The sequence below is a fragment of the Gorilla gorilla genome, chromosome 8, assembly GCF_029281585.2.
Source record: "Gorilla gorilla gorilla isolate KB3781 chromosome 8, NHGRI_mGorGor1-v2.1_pri, whole genome shotgun sequence".
NCBI lineage: Eukaryota > Metazoa > Chordata > Mammalia > Primates > Hominidae > Gorilla > Gorilla gorilla.
In genome coordinates this window covers 37,750,989-37,768,113 of record NC_073232.2, presented here as the reverse complement: position 1 = coordinate 37,768,113, position 17,125 = coordinate 37,750,989, and the positions used below count along the sequence as shown (strand labels likewise).

Genomic DNA, 17,125 nt, shown 5'->3' with positions numbered 1-17,125 from the left:
GGTAACGCAAATATTTCCTCTCTTGGGTTTTGGCTGAAAAATAAAGAGGTCTGCCAACAGACAGCAAAAATCAAGAAAAGTAAACATACAATGCCAGGTTCAATCAGCCATGAATCAATGCGAATACACACGGATAAACCCTGAAATAGAAACACGGCACCATAGTTTAACTGACACATATATATACTGAAGGACTCCAGAATGTCTCTCCCACCCCTAAAGTGCTGAACACTGCAGGGAGCTGTAACTGAGTCAGGAGCTATTTTAATCTCCCTTGTAAAAAAGATGTAAAAATGGCAAAGAACTGGACAGACTGCGAGTCAAGAATATGTAACTATTCATGGATGAGATGGAATTCACACGTATTTTTATTTCTTCCAAGCAGGTACAGAGACTCAAATGTAACCCTTTGAGCTCTCATGCTTGAGGGTGTGCTGCTACCTGGCCTTTGAGCTCTGTGCTGGCATAAAGCCCAAGGCCTGGGCAGGGCAGATGATCAAAGTAGGGAGAATTTTAACACCAGTCATGGGACACAGTGGGGAGCATAAACAGTAGGGTTTACCAGGCAATGCTGTTGATGTTGATAGTCCTAGCAAGGCTGGCAGTTCCAGGAGGAGGACCAGCACCTCCAGGACGTATGACTTCCCCCCCCAGCCATGGGTGATGTGATCTTTCACAAAACCATTCTGCTCCAAGGTCTGCCTTGTTCCCAAGTGCTTCTATACGCTGATCTGCACCCATCACAATCACACACGTCTCACACAGACTCCAGACCCTGCAGCGCCCAACTGAGTACCCGCTCATGCAAGGTGAGGCTCCTTGGCGGTGCCATCTTTATTATTCCCAGCCACAAGTTATAGCCACAACCTCTCTTCCATTTAAAGTGTGCGTCACCTGCAGAAGACAACAGGTGCCGGAGTTCCCTCCTATGATTCAATTCTACCCTCCCCTGGCCTTTGCATGGATCCCAGTGGTCCTGGCTCGGATCAGGCCTACAGCTTACTTCCCAGGCATGCTTCCAGGAAGGCAGTTGGGGTGGGGGGTACCCCTTTATGGCTCTTCCCAGGTTACATGAGAACTGGTGATCTCGGTGGGGTTTCAAGTAGAAGCCCTGAGTTAGTGTTCATTAACAAACTTAATCCTTTGTCCTAAACCAGGCTCTAGCTCAATTCAAAGATAAAGGGGGGTTAAACATTAAGAAAAATGGCATTTTTTTCCACATCACTGATACCCCAAGAGAAGTTAATAGGTCTACCTTGTAGATGCAGGGAAATCAAAAGGTCAAACTATAATTTTTTATAAAAACTAATTTTTTTTTACGCTTAATTTTTTTTTTCCTTTTTTTTTTTTTTTTTGAGACAAGGTCTTGCTTTGTTGCCCAGGCTGGAGTGTAGTGGCACGATCTTGGCTCACTACAACCTCCACCTCCCAGGCTCAAGTGAACCTTCCACCTCAGCCTTACCAGTAGCAGGTAGTACAGGCATGGGCCACCATGCCTGGCTAATTTTTGTATTCTCTGTAGAGACGGGGTTTCGTCATGTTGCCCAGGCTGCTCTCGAACTCCTGGGCTCAAGTGATCTGCCGCCCTCGGCCTCCCAAAGTGCTGGGATTATAGGTATGAGCCACAGCACCCAGCCCAAACTACAAATTTTAATAGAATTTTAAACCCAACCACTGGCCAAAAATCACTCAGGTCAAGAATTCCTAATCCACAATCACATCAGTAGGAAGGGAAAGCACTCATTCTAACACAGATCCAAGAACCAATGGCTACCCCGGGTACCTTAACAGCATCAACTCAGAACTTAAAAAATCAACTAGAGATCATCCAAGGAATGTAAGTATAATTCTACAAAAAACCATCTCATCCCCATTGCAGCAGGCCCCAAACTCCAGTGAGGCTTCCATAGGCCATGGAGAATGAGTTTGGCTCTTGTCACAGGGTAGAGCCCCATGATAGGGGTCTGAGGTAGACGAAAACAACAGGGTAGCCAGGGGCATCTACAGAAGATGTTACAGAGCTGCCTGGGCCTCATGACAGTTGCAGCTCAGTTACAAATCCCAGAAGGCTCTATTTGCTTAAACCAGTTTTTCCAGTGACGCTTACATGCTGACTTTCTTGGTTTCTATAGATGCTTGGTTTCAAAAATAAAACTAAAATAACAAAAATTCCAAATCCCTCAAATGGAACAAATAAATAATAGTAACAATATTTACATGAGTATGTCACATTGAGAGATTCCAGCATGACCAAGGAATGGAAAATCCAAGAATGTGCCCTGGCCTGTGTGGGGCTCAGGCCTGGCTCATCATCAGGTGTGAAGACACCATGGGGAGCCGATGGATGTATGCAGTGAGCTGGGATGGACCATGACACCTGGCTGGGCTTTAAGTCCAGGGAAGCAGGGTGTGCAGGAGCTGTGGGGCCGTCTATAGATTAGGTTTCAAGCAAGCAAACAATAAAACCCTCAGCTCTCCCGAGCAGCGTGGCACAGTCAGGGTCACTGGTGTGAGCTGCGCCCTATCAGAGGAGAAGCTGCTCCTGGGGATGCCAAGGGGGCTTCTCTGATTGCTGGCATAGGTGGGGACCTCAGGACCCCCGTCCCAGGGAGCACAAAACTCTTTACATCAGCTGGAGACAGGACAGGGAGTCAAGGTTAGGCATGGTCCCCTCTTTCCTTGGACTATGTGACAAGGGGGATGTGGAATTCATTTGTGTCGAAGATCAGGGGCCTCTTGGGAGGGTTCGGGTCCCTGTCGGCCTTGTGAAGCAGCTTGAAGAGCCCGGTTCCAATGTTCATTGGGATTCCCATGATGATGCACTCAGACACCCCTGAAACCAACGAGAATGAACATCAGAGAGCCTCTAAACACAAGGTAGGTTTTCAGGAAGAAAGACTATTGGCTTAAGTGTCAGAAAATTAGGATGTGAGTCCCAGCGCCACTCCACATCAACTGACTGAACTTTGGCAAATCCCTTTCCTTCCCATCTAAAAAGGGTGGCTGTGGAGTGCAGACAGGGGGATTCTGCACTTTCAGGGAAGGGCAGGGCTTGCTCACAGCCCAGGAGCTTGTTGGAGACAGAGTCAGCTCCTCCAGTTCTCCTCTCCCACCTGAGCCAAAGGCACCCTGGGAGGGCCCTGCCTTTGAGAACACAACTTAGCAAGAATACTGAAGGATGCTTAGGAAACTCTAAGTTTGCCACCCAGTGCTTCCTTAACTTAGAGCCTCCAAGAAAAGCAAACAACTGGGACAGTAGTGAGCAGAATACAATCCCCTTGGAAACTGCAGTAGGCAGCTGTTAGCTGTGCTCAGGGGAAGGGGCCAGACCAGGCTTAAGAGCATCTGAGCCTTGATGATCTACAGCCCTGATGAGAAACACCCAGAAGGCAGGGTACCTATAGAGTTACAGGATCAAGGGGGTGGTGCAGATTCTTTCTCCAAGCCCCATGTCAACCTGGCATAAGGCTTGAGTCTACGATGAGCAAGCAAATGGCTACTGTGTTGTAGACTTTGTGCTAACAAGGAACCGGAGAGGCAAACAACTAAATTAAAGACCAACATGCAATGAGGGCGAACACTGGGTTACAATGTGCTGAAGGACGAGGAGGACGGGAAAACTTCAAATTGGGGGTGGGGTGGCAGTGCCAGGCAGTCAAGGAGACTGGTGGTGGAGAAAGGTGCTGGTGTGTGGGGCCGCAGAGCTGCAGCAAAGGCCCAGTTTCCAGGTGTCAGGCTTGAGTGCTGGGTCTCAGCCCTGTTGTCAGGCAGACTTGCTCTTCTCTTGGTCTTGGGCTTTCTTCCAGTCTTCTGTGTACCTCCCTCTCGCCCCACTCTAACTGCTGCTCCTTTTCTTTTCCCTTCATGCTAGTTTTTTTTTTTTTTTTTTTTTTTTTTTTGAGACAGAGTCCTGCTCTGTTGCTCAGGCTAGAGTGCAGTGGTGCAATCTCGGCTCACTGCAACCTCTGCCTCCCAGGTTCAAGAGATTCTCCTGCCTCAGCCTCCCGAGTAGCTGGGATTACAGGTGCCTGCCACCGTGCCCAGCTAATTTTTGTTTTTTTTTTAGTAGAGACGGGGTCTCACCATCTTGGCCAGGTTGGTCTTGAACTCCTGACCTCGTGATCCACCCGCCTTGGCCTCCCAAAGTGCTGGGATTACAGGCGTGAGCCACCGTGCCCGGCCCACGCTTGTTTTTTAATTTTAAAAATATTTAAATAGACACGAGTTCTCATTATGTTGCCCAGCCTGGACTCAAACTCCTGGGCTCAAGCGATCGTCCTGCCTCAGCCTCCCAAGTAGCTGGGATGATAGCAACACCATGCCCGGCTCTCACCCTTCTTTATCTTAAAGAATTATGTAATATTTATTTCCCTCCATCTCCAATCCCTGTCCCTCTGAAAAGAGAGAGTTAATCTTAGAGGCAAAAAATAGGTATATACTCTAATGATGCCAATCTGTACAAGAGCAGGAGGTGAGAGAGCAAAGCGCTACTGGGAAGCAGAGCTCTGGCCTGGAAACAGCAGCCAGACTTGGAATCCCTGTGTGGGCCTGACTGGCATGTGCCCCGGGGCAGGTTGCTGGCCCTCTCGAACCCCAGCCCCTTACCAGCTCTCACCCCAAGCCTGCAGGGTCTTCCTGCGGAATCAGAAAGGCTCAAGCAAAGCTCAGCAGTCAGTGCTGGTCTCACGGAAGAGGCAGGGAAGCCAGACACTGGGGAGAATTCCCCTCGTGCTCCCTCTCCCCCAGGCCAGCACAGCCCCATAAAGCCATGTTTTGTCAAGTGGCGGGGATGAGGTATGGTGCAGAGCAAGGCTCTGCTGGTGGACTCGACAGCAAGCGAGGTCACCTTGGTCTTCTGACTTGTCAAAGGGCTTAATATCCACACCCCATGGGTGGGTAGAGATACTTGACACATATGGTGCCTGGCACAGGGGCTCAGCAGGCATCGATGGCCACCTCCCAAGGACAGTAGGACACTCTGCTCTGCCCAGTGCCCAGCCAGTACCCGCTCCTGTCAGCCCTGGTGTCACACACAGGGGTCACGATCAGTGTGGCTGACTACAAAGTCAAGGGCTAGAAAAATTCTTACACGCCCAGGGTTGCTCTTTGCTTCGTGGACCAAAAACCATCTGTGCTGACAGAGGGAAGTCATCCAACAGATGTAAACGGGGATGCAGGATGCTACAGTCAGGATTTGGAGACAGAAGATCCAGCAGTTCCAATTCATGTCTATGACATTATTCTTGAAAAAATAAACGCTCTGCCACTCAGTTTTTTTCATTCCCTTAGAAGCCTAGCCATGGTCTAATTCGTAAATAGTAAAGGCCTTTGATGCTGTTCATAGAAACATCAAACCTACCACACACAGAGTCCTTCTGCCCGAAGTAGGCAGCGTCAAAGAGATGGTCAGCCGTCTTCTCAAAGGAGGCCAGCATCAGCACACTCTCCTTCATCTTGGCCAGGCCAAACCTAGTGATGCCCAGGACTTCACCCTGCGTCAAGGGAGAAAGAGTCACGGTGGTACTCACACCAATGGCAAAAGCTCGAAACCAAAGCACGGTGCACCTTCAATACAATCAACAAAAATCCTCCAAGACCCAACGTCAGGTGTGAAAGGCCCTGGGGAGCTATGTGTCCGCCCTCTGTGTCCCATTGAGGTGGTCAATCGTCGGCAACATGAAACTTCACACTCGCATCCAGACACCATCAGAACAAAGAAGAATTGAGAACTAGAATTCAGAGACTAACTTTAAAAAAGGGGAGTATTTCTGAAGAGATTTCTTATGGCTCAAAGAACTAAAAATAAAAGAAGGTAAAAACCTCAAGTATGAAGAGAATTAATTAAATTTAGGTAATTCTACTCAAAGGAATATTGTGCCATAATTTAAAAAGTATATTTATTAAAACCATGAAACAAGATGGAAAACATTTGTGATGTTAAACAAAAAGTCAGAACAAAAACTGCATGCACACAGTTTCCTGCGACTAAAGTAAAAGACGCATAAAGAATAGGATTTCACAGAAGACATCTAACCGACAGCCTCAGGGTGGTAGGAAATGGGCCATTTCCCTCACCTGGTTTCTAAATAGTCTGTAATACACTATCGACTTGTTTGGGGAAGCCTTATGAAAACCTGCTGCCCTAAGGCACAGCTAGAGGGAAATATGTTTTTTTTGGAAAAGAGAGAAAAAAAAAATCAAAACAACCAACCCACCTCAGCCTCCCGCCTCCAACTTCAGATCATGTTAACTTATTTTTTCCTGGGAATGGCTACAGAAGAGTGATGGATGGGTTTAATAAGAAAGAAACACCTCAACTTGCCATGGGACTCTCTGGGCTTTGGCAGTGGCTAATTTTGCTTTAGGATGACATTCAGGATGAGGACGGAACCAAGCTCCAGCTCTCTTCACTCCACCGACTGGGTATGAGTTTGCCATGAGGCTGTAACTCTCATACTGGGATTTCACCAGGACACTCAGCCTGACCAGCATACTTTGGTTTTTGAGCAATGTTCACATCTTATTTTCTCTCTATGATGGTCCTCACAGCAGCGTATTCTACATGTCTTAGAAACTCCACAGGCTTATTCTCCTGAAAGTGAGTTTCGGGATGCGCAGGCAGCCCGGGGGCCTCCTGCCCACATACCTTGTAGGTCATGAGGTCGGAGAGCAGCATCACGTGCCTCCTGTCGATGCTCATGCCGTGGTTCACCATGGTGTACTGGATTTCATTGATGATCGTTGTCCGGGCGGCCTCGATGCCCAGAGTTTTCTCCACCTACAGAGAGCCAGTAATGAGCAGAAGCAGCCCCTTCCGGGAGGCCACTGCAAATTCTCTCCACTTTCTCCTCTGCCCTGCAGTTTCAAAGCAAACCCTGTGCGGTTTTCCAGAAATGGATTGCTGGGCAATTTTCAGTTGCAGACCCACGGCAAATGGGATGGTCAGAGAAGTATGCTGGGAGGCCGGGCACAGTGGCTCATGCCTGTAATCCCAGCACTTTGGGAGGCCGAGGCAGGCGGATCAAGAGGTCAGGAGATCGAGACCATCCTGGCTAACATGGTGAAACCCCATTTCTACTAAAAATACAAAAAAAAAAAAAAAAAAAAAAATTAGCCGGGCATGGTGGTGGGTGCCTGTAGTCCCAGCTACTCGGGAGGTTGAGGCAGGAGAATGGCGTGAACCCGGGAGGCAGAGCTTGCAGTGAGCAGAGATCACGCCACTGCACTCCAGCCTGGGCAACAGAGCAAGACTCCATCTCAAAAAAAAAAAAAAAAAAAAAAAGTATACTGGGAACCAGTGGAAGGCCTGCAGATGGCACAAGGAAGACAGCCTAACCCTAAGGCGACCCCGTGGGCTAAGTGGTACCTCATAGGTGTTATTGGAGGTGGTTCGGGTGCCCTTCACACCGTGTGTGGCCATGACTGCCCGCAGGTTATCACCTTCCACCAGAAGCTTGTACTTCTCCTTTCCACTCTGCTCGTCAATGTGGATGACAGCTCTGGACACCTCTGGAATGCCCTGCACCACCACCTGGATTCAGAGACAGAGAAAGCTGTGAGGACGGGGTGAGCCATGCCCTGGGCTGATCACCTTCATCACCCCAGCTTTCAGCAGTGGTCATCTGTAACACACTAGAGCTGGTTTTAGGGATAAGGGAGAACAGAAGTTGTTCAGGGTACTGCACCTCATCCTAACATCAGTTTTTTGATAGAACAGAGAGGAATCTAACAGACTAACTCCTTGGGGATAAGGCCAAGAAGAAATGAAGAAATGGGACTAAGTGACAAAGCCCTTAGGTCCCGGCCCTGGGTGTCACACCACAGGGAGATGCTGGGTCTCCATGAGAAGCGACTTCTGTTTCACCTTGGGGAGATCCTCTTTCAGGAACTGCAGCACGTAGTACATGGAGCTCTTGCTGTTCTCTCTGGGGGTGACACACACCACAGCCTCACCATGAACGGCCACATCGCCGGGCTTCACACGGAGCTTGGATGTACAGATGGAATATCTCACTGTCTCAGCGTTCACCTGCAACATGGCCAGGTGTAGGTGTTACTGATTCCAGTGTTTTTCTTCGTTTATTTCATTGTTGCCCCTCTAAGAAGTCCTTTTAGTCAGGTTTGTTCTAAGCACCCCTCACCCGCACCACGAAATTAATACCATAGATATGCTACATATGTTTTATGTACTATATGTGTATATATATCTATGCTTTATTCATAAAAAGAGTAGTTTTTTTCATCCACGACAAAATATTTGCCCTTGAAAATTCATGCTCAGTTCATGGCAACACACGCAGCCTCTGTGGGAAGCTCTAGGGAGGCTGGAGGTTGGAGGCCAGGCTAATTAAAAGCTTCCATGGGGCCTCCCCTTTACCTGACACTTTCACAATGGTTCATGTGCTATGTTCCTGGATACAACTCATCTCTTCTGCAAAGGAGCCACAAGGCAGGCAGCAAGAGACAGGCTAGAGAAATCCCCAAACTGGAGAGCAGGTTGCTGCATTTGAGTCAACTGTTATATGGGTAACATATGAATTTGATGCGTGAGAGAACGAGCTGACAGAATGTGTTTTAAGGGCTAGTACAGCTTTAACTACCCGAGAGAAAGAAGAGGGTGTCGGGAAGTTACTCAGTTTGCACCCCAAGTTGGTCTGTTTGTGAGAAAGGCTGATCATCTTTCAACTGTTGCCTATTACCCATGCATGCCAGTTTAAGAAGCCAGGTTAATCTCCCCATCTAAACACATTTACTGAACTTCCTAGGCTAGCTGCCATGCTGGGCACTGGGGACCCACAGATGAGTAAGACACAGCCAGCCCTAGGGTCCTTCCAGACACTGGGAAGAGGGACAACAAGACCACTTATCATAATACCGTGTCGCAGTGAACTGGTATTGCGGTCTGCACAAAATTTCAACTAATTTTCTGTGTGTCTTTAGATGGGTATATTTGTATCAAGGTCAGGTTTAGAAAGAAAATGTGAGGGGACAACAGAATCACAAAAACCAGAAACCACACAGAAGGTTCTGCAATGCTTCCTCTGTCTTGCTTAGCTCTTGCCCTAGTTTATCAGTACCTATCTTGGGACTAACAGGATGACTTCCTCTCTACATTTAATTATGTGACTCACTTCCAGTCTCAGAAGCCTAATCCGTTCCAGGGAGAGCTTGACGAGAATAAAGCAGTCATCAGGAAGAAACACTTCTTCAATATACTCGGAAATCTGGAGTGTCAAAAGATCAGACTGTTAATCAGCCGCTTTCCCCTTTCCTAAGAGCACGCGACTGCTTGCTTTTTTGAAGAGCTTGAGTAGTGTGGACGCCACAGGCTGGTCAATAGATGGCAGCTGATTTTTACACTTCCTTGCAACATTGCTGAACTAGTTTTCTTGTTATCAATAGGGATTTCTTCTTACCTCTCCCAAGAGGGTTTTCTCAATTCTCCCTTTCACGAGGCGAGCATAATCCGCGTCGTCATCCTTGTCTAGCTGTGCTGTGATAATTGGAGTGCTGTTGAGAAGCAAAGGAAAAATGGCACTAGCACAAGGAAGGAGCCTGTTTGAGGACCACTGCTTTGTTAAACCCAAGTGCTATTTAGAATCATAATGTTACTAGCAACCCCAGTTTACTGAGCAAGCTCCGCCTCCCAGGTTCATGCCATTCTCCTGCCTCAGCCTCCGGAGTAGCTGGGACTACAGGCGCTCGCCACCACGCCCAGCTAATTTTTTGTATTTTTAGTAGAGATGGGGTTTCACCATGTTAGCCAGGATGGTCTTGATCTCCTGACCTCGTGATCTGCCCGCCTCAGCCTCCCAAAGTGCTGGGATTACAGGCGTGAGCCATTGCGCCCAGCCGACTATCTTTCATTTAATGCTATGTATTATCATTTTGTTAAATATAGGTCATAGGTAAAAATCATTATTTTTGTCATCAAAGGCATTGTAATACATTTCTATTTCTTCTAGCCTTAGATCAACTAGAAATCCCATCATGAAATCACCAGGGGCTCACAGAATATGACCACAGGGCAAGTGGCAGACATTTCAGTCAGGCCTAGTTAGGCTGGAATAATGACATCAAAAGGATGAAATCTCCACTGACACATTGCTCCAATTTTTCCAGTCATTTTAAACATTTTCTCTCTTCATGTTACTTGTGGCCATAACAAAACCATTGCTTCTATTTTGACTGTATCCAGTTTAGACTTTTTCTTGAGTGGCTTTTTTAAAAACCAAAATAGGATTAACACAACAAGCATGCCACCCAGAGTTTGAGACACAGTCCTATGAGGATATCACACATATGCATGTGACACGGGGATCATTGTTTCTCAGGAAACAGGATAGGCATGTGTGGAACAAGAAGGAAATGAAAGCAGGCACCTGATGGCCTTGGAAGCGTTGATGATCTCTTTAATCCGGGGCACGCCCAGGGTGATGTTCATGGAGGCCACACCTGCAAAGTGGAAAGTCTTCAGGGTCATCTGGGTGCCTGGCTCACCAATGCTCTGGGCACACAGAGCACCCACTGCAGAACCTGGCTCCATCTGTGCCCTAGAAGGCAAAGGTATGGATGAGATTGCAGCATGCCAAAGAAAAGTCCAGCAAAACTGCTGGGGAGAGGCTTCTGGTTATCACCTTTCAAGAGAGAATATAGATGCTATTAGGGTCGGAAAGGGTATGTCTGTGACAGAGAAAAAGCCTGGCATAGACCAGAAATAGGTGCAGACGGGACAGTAATGGTCAGAGAGGGGGCAGCAGTGCAACTCAATTCTGCATGGCTGCTTGTGGTCAGCATGTAATGGATGCAGAAAATCTAAGCGGTCTGCTAACCAATGGTACTGACGGCAAACAGAGCAGTGGCATCTGCCATATTCGTTAGCAGTTTCCCCACGGGGAGAAGACACTAAGAAATTTCCTTGCAATTATTTCCGTATCTTGGAGCATTCAGCCTGGCAATTCATCAGACCCCCTAGAGAAAATGTGACAGAATCTGATCAAATACCAGCAGTTAACAAGTGAGCTGGTGCAGGGTTTTGTACACATGGTGAAACAGAAGGGATACGTGAGACCTATGTGGATGACCGTCAGTCCAAGACAAAAGCATCCCTACCTCATGTACTTGTCCCTACAGGTCTCCAGAAACTTTTCTACTTGGGTGGGGGTGATGCGGTCCAGCTGGTACAGCACACGGGGCTGGGAGAATACAAGCCAAGCACAGAGTTAGGGCCGGCAGCACCTGCAAACAGCTTGGGGTTCTAACGCGTCTTGGAGGAATATTACCTCTGTTGTGCCGTTATCATTGATGCCATATTTATCTCTGGTTTTCTTGATCTTCTCAGAGACCCCCTTAATGAATTTTTTTATTTCCTGAAAGATTACACAGCAAACATCATTTGTAAGTTTCACAGTCATGCAAATGACATAATTCATTTCATAAACCTCAGTTGTATATGACAAGTCCATCATATTTTAGTGTTAGCTCCATATATAGTATAAAGGACCCAATCTGGATACTGCTTCTACTACAAAGTGGTTTTCCAAGGAACACACCACACTGTCCATACCCCAGACACACACTCCATTGGTTAATGTGTCTCTAAGACCTTCTCCTCCAACTGCTCTCATGGCACTACCTACAGAGCCCACAAAGTGCGTGGGAGCCTTCGTTCTTGCTCTCCCACGTGCCACGAGGGCTGTAAGAACACAGCTCAGGACAGGTACGACTGAAGCATTTATACTCTTCTTCTACAGATTAATTTTTGAGGGTTTCTTCTGAAGGTATTATGATCAGTTTAAATACTACCAACTAAAGCATAGCTTTGTTGACAGTAAATGCATTTCAAACACACTTTGAGCTTACCTTCATTTCAAAGAAAACACTCCCCAAACCCAGCTTATCTTTTCCCCTCTGGTAACCACCTCTCCCCACAGGCCTAGGCCTACAATGTCTTCCCACACACAATTAGAAGTCTGTAAGGATTCCTGGAAACCACTGTCAAAGCCAGATGTGAAGCATCAGTATATGCTGCGATTCCCACTGTATTTAAGAACAGCACTCTCAGCCCCGGGAGGATGACCAAGTAGAGCAAGAAGAAGGTGAAAAATACACAGGTGGAAGATCAGAGCAGGGCTAGAGACTACAGCCCTGACTCAGGTTTTCTGGCAACCACTCAAATGGGTAAAACTATCTGTTTTAAGATTTACAGTGTGTCTGTGAAATAGACCCAGCCCACAACCACTCCTAAAGCCAGGATCAGCCAGCACCTTCCTCTGGAGAGTGCTCACAGGGAAGGAGCACTTACAGAGGAGCGGTTAACATCCTGCTCACAGTGGGTCAATCATCACGGACTACAGACTGGCTCTTAAAGCAATTCTCAGCGTGAGCTGATGGCACCTGCCATGCAGTAGCAACCATCCTCCAGAGGCCATTATCCTGCCATCCCGGGAGCTGGCATCGGCTGCTCTGGTGTGGCCTAGGGATGATATAGTCTCTGAGAATATGGGGAAGAGGAAATAGACTGCCCCTCCTTTGTAGCAGCAAGGAAATCACAGTGGCGGTAAGCTTGAATGGCACTCTGGCCAAATGCAGGCATCCAGCTGCTCTGTGTGTCTGGATGAGTACAGACGCCCACACATGGAGGACAAGCAGCTTGAGGGCAGACTGCGTACTGTGGTGGCCGAGAAGCCTCGTGAGGTTCTGTTTCTTGATTCTGGGGTAGGCTGAGGGTCCCCCAGAGAGAAGGCCAGCATGCCCTGCCCAAAGTCCACTCAGCCTATTACATGGCTGAAAATGCCTAAGCCTGAACCAGGAGCCCATTTCTGCAAAAATAAAATCCTATAAGGTATCCACAGACAGCTTAAGACTTCCTAGCCCCATTCTATCCTAACCTTGCAAAAAGAAATCTCATTAGCCTCCTAACTAGCCATTTCTAGTTACTACCCTTTCTACAAGCAAACCGCTAGAACTTTATGTTCTTGTTAAAATAGCCTTAGCATCTGTGTCCACATGGTCTTATGCCTTTCCCAGCCAGCTGCTGCCCAGCTTGGCAAGACCTCCCTGTGAGGTGGCATGGCTTTAGCCCCACCACCCTAGAGCAGAAGGCACTGAAGGCCTGAATGAGGTCAGCGCTTGGCCAAGGCAACCAACCACTCCACGAAGTCAGATGCTTCCTTCAAAGTCTTTTCTCTGAACAGGGGTTTCTTCAATGTAATCTTTGCCTACTGGGAAATTCCGTCTGTCTCCCAGGAGCCCAGGCAGCCAAGGGGCTACCTCGGGGGCCCAACACATCCTGGCTGTCAGTTCCCATGAATACTGCTTTCTCATGACTCTCTGTGTTGGCCCACTCTCTTTCTTCCCACTGAGAAAGTGCAGAGGCCCACGGAGGGTGACCCTGCAGCCCAATCATTGTTCTACACAGAAAGGGCTTTTTATTTAAGAAGTTTTACCAGCTGGGTGCAGTAGCTCATGCCTGTAATCCCAGCACTTTGGGAGGCTGAGGCGGGTGGATCACCTGAGGTCAGGAGTTGGAGACCAGCCTGGCCAACAAGGTGAAACCCGGTCTCTACTAAAAATACAAAAATTAGCTGGGCATGGTGGCACGCACCTGTAGTCCCAGCTATTTGGGAGGCTGAGGCAGGAGAATCACTTGAACCCAGGAGGCAGAGGTTGCAGTGAGCCGAGATCATGCCACTGCACTCTAGCCTGGGCGACAGAGTGAGACTCTGTCTCAGGAAAAAAAAAACCAAAACTTTTATTAATTCGCAAGAACTTTAGAGTTCTCAAGAAACTCTTTTTAAAGAGAAACTCTCCTGATTCCTTGTTATTAATGATTAGTCTGACACTGTGTTTTCAGATACAGTTACCTTTTGCAAACCAGAGATGAAAAATAAAGCTGGAGAGGGCAGTGGGACAACCTCTTCTGGCATGGCTCTAACAGAATATTCAAAGGCATTTGCACTTGCTGCCACTGAATTTTTCCTCTATATATTCAGTATAAGAGGGGGTTTTGCCTGGCAGTGGCTGGGTCCTTTTGAGAAAGGTCCCGAAAGCCCTCTTGGCCCAGATGTTGCCATTTGATCACCAGTTGTTAAAAGCTGCCTTACCTGTTGGCACAGGAAAAACAGGAGTAGAACCTAAGACCAAGCCTTAGACCCAGAAGGTTTTCATCTGCAAGGGACTGTGCACACATAGGGAGTAAAAATAACACACCTAAAACAACCTGCCGGCTTAGGCACTGGGAATGACATAGCTCAGCTTTCACCCCAATGGACACACTTCCCGTGGGTTTGCTGAATGACTTTCCCTACACAAAGGTTCTGGAAATTAGGTTTAAAAATAAAAAAAAGAAAAACAGCTCACTTTTTGGAAATGAAAACTGAAACAATCTGCTAAAAATTCACACTGAATCAACCCATGCATACTAGACGGAACGAACTCACAACATGGCTATTGGCAGGCAATTCATCACACGATTAACCAGAAGTTAGTGTCTCATGCTCCACAGCAGGCCTATGAGCATGGGCATTCTCCTCTGGCAGGGACCTGGGCTCAATGCCACTCAGGAGTGCCTCTGCCACCTCGGCTCTGATACGGGCTAGGGCTGGAGAACATTTCACGGGCTCAGACACATCTGTTCTGGCCAGTGGATTTTGGACCCTCTCAGCAAATCTGAGCTCATCAGATTGTGAGCTGCCGGTGGCAAGGACATGTTTAGTCATCCTTGCATCCCCAGGATCTGTGGACTGTGTGACATATGGTGAGGGCTAAACCAGTGCTCACTGAATAAACAAATGCTGCCGGGTAGGAGGTCACCTGTGTTAAACCTTTTCAAGGGCAAGAAAGGAACCAGTCCAAAGCAAAGCAGTGTTTGCCAGAACCGGGACAGAAACCTGCTCTCTCTGGCGCTGGCAAATGCTGAGGTGCTGCTGGAGTGGGCCCTTTCTGTTGGCGTTCACAGCATGCTAAGTACGTTACCTCGTTATAGCTTTCATAACCTGTCTCAGTTAAGGTCTTTGAGGACAAACAGATAAATACGTAAACATGAGCATGAAGAAAAACCAAATTACAACTCTAATTTGTTAGTTAAAAAAAAAGAATAAGAAAGCCTTTGGAGGAGAAAAACAGACAAAGGCACCCAGCCTTGCCACACTCTTGATTTTAAAATCTGGAAGAGTCTCTTTTTCACCTTTCACACCTTGACACATGAACACAAGAAGCGAGGAGCTTCCTTAACACAAATATTCTTATTTAAGCTTCACTCGCTGTTTTTATTTTTGATCTACTGAAAGAGATACATTCTTCTTTGGCCTGCTGATCTTGTGCTACATTTGAATTACTATTTAGTACACAAAGGAAACCATTTACTGATTTCTGTATCCCTTTGCTTTTGATCCTAACCATGATTATAAACATGAAGGAGCTGCCTGAGCAGGTCAGAACCATAAAAAAAAAAAAAAAAACAAATGAGCCAAAAAACGTTAAGAGGGTATCAAAGTAACAGCTCCCTGGAAGAATAGAAAAGGCTGATTCAATGGATTTTTGATCCACAATACAGCAAAAGAAAGAGCAGTTTAAAATAAATGGTATCAAAACAAGACTACTAGTACTAATAATTATTGGGATTCAGAATGATTGAGGGAAGAGTTGGCTCACAGGATAGAGTAGGTAGTAGGCTGGTGTTAGGGACAGCGCTCAAACAAAATCAGCATTTTTCTTCTAAAAGGGGAAAAAAACATTTTTCTTCTAATAGGGAAATGGCTTGAGTGAAAGACATAAACTAAGAAAGTCATGAGATAAATTCTGCTTGTTGGCTGGTGAGATTTTGCCTTGGCCATTTTTGAATGACTGCCAGTCATTTTTTTTTTTTTTTTTTGAGATGGAGTCTTGCTCTGTTGCCCAGGCTGAAGTGCAGTGGTGCCATCCTGGTGTACTGCAACCTCCGCCTCTCAGGTTCAAGCGATTCTCCTGCCTCAGCCTCCCAAGCTGGGATTACAGATGCCCGCCACCATGCCCGGCTAATTTTTGTATTTTTAGTAGAGACAGGGTCTCATCGTGTTGGCCAATCTGGTTTTGAACTCCTGACCTCAAGTGATCCACCTGCCTTGGCCTCCCAAAGTGCTGGGATTACAGGCATGAGCCACCACGCCTGGCCCATTCTTGAACTTTCTAACAAAGGAACAACCCTACCTTAAAAAACAACCAGCTTATAAAATCCACTTGCCAGCCCTTGGCAAACAGAGTTCTTTACGACAGCCAGGCTGGGTGCAGTAGCCAGCACCTGGCAGAGCTCACCTGCAGGAAGCTGTCCTGGCAGCAGAGGAACTCACTCTTCTTCATGATGGACTCTGTGGTCAGGATCAGCTCGTTTTTGCTGAGAGCAGGCTCACTGGGACACGGGAAGACTGCCTTGAGTATTAAAAGAAAATTACATTATGTGTGGGTGCCACAGAGAGCAGGCGGTAGTAGATGAGAGAACTTACAAAGGATAAAATGACCTTACCCAAGGTGAGCTTTTAGCAACCTGTGATTTTTCTTTCAAAACAAATTGTGGACTCTACCTTTCATGTGAAGGTGAAAACTGGATAAATGGATACTCCATCCTACGCAAAAATTTCTGGGCTATTCAGCAGGTGTTGTCCCATCACTTCCCAGCTTTCGCCACCCCGCTGCCCCCCACCAGATTTACATTAAAAATATAAACTGTTATTTAAAAAACTCAAACATTTCAAGAGTGAAAATATTCTCCCACTTCTGAAGCTCATACATTTCTCTTTTTTTTGAGATGGAGTCTTGCTGGATTGCCAAGGCTGGAGTGCAATGGCACCATCTCGGCTCACTGCAACCTCTGCCTCCCAGGTTCAAGTGATTCTCTTGCCTCAGCCTCTCGAGTAGCTGGGACTACAGGCATGCGCCACCACGTACGATTAATTTTTTTGTATTTTTAGTAGAGACGGGGTTTCACCATGTTGGCCAGGCTGGTTTCGAACTCCTGACCTCAAGTGAGATGACCGCCTCAGCCTCCCAAAGAACTAGGATTACAAGCATGAGCCCCAGCAGAATTTCCTCTTTTTTCCTCTCCTCTGCTTTGTCCAAGTTGACTCAATGTTTTAATGGCTGCATTATT

The 17,125-nt window shown here is 47.1% G+C and overlaps 1 protein-coding gene across 1 annotated transcript in view; it reads right to left on the bottom strand.

Annotated features, from left to right (window-relative positions):
* Positions 1-345: 345 nt before the first annotated feature.
* Positions 346-17,125, bottom strand: part of POLR3A (RNA polymerase III subunit A) — a 56,359-nt gene continuing 39,579 nt past the window's right edge. The window contains exons 21-31 of the mRNA XM_031015427.3: positions 16,294-16,407; positions 11,283-11,369; positions 11,113-11,195; positions 10,383-10,553; positions 9,417-9,510; positions 9,132-9,224; positions 7,865-8,029; positions 7,367-7,531; positions 6,647-6,778; positions 5,360-5,492; positions 346-2,833 (exon numbers count right to left, since the gene is read on the bottom strand). Coding sequence (XP_030871287.1) covers positions 2,685-2,833; positions 5,360-5,492; positions 6,647-6,778; positions 7,367-7,531; positions 7,865-8,029; positions 9,132-9,224; positions 9,417-9,510; positions 10,383-10,553; positions 11,113-11,195; positions 11,283-11,369; positions 16,294-16,407 — 1,386 coding nt within the window. The 3' untranslated portion in view covers positions 346-2,684. The remainder of the gene's footprint in view (positions 2,834-5,359; positions 5,493-6,646; positions 6,779-7,366; positions 7,532-7,864; positions 8,030-9,131; positions 9,225-9,416; positions 9,511-10,382; positions 10,554-11,112; positions 11,196-11,282; positions 11,370-16,293; positions 16,408-17,125) is intronic.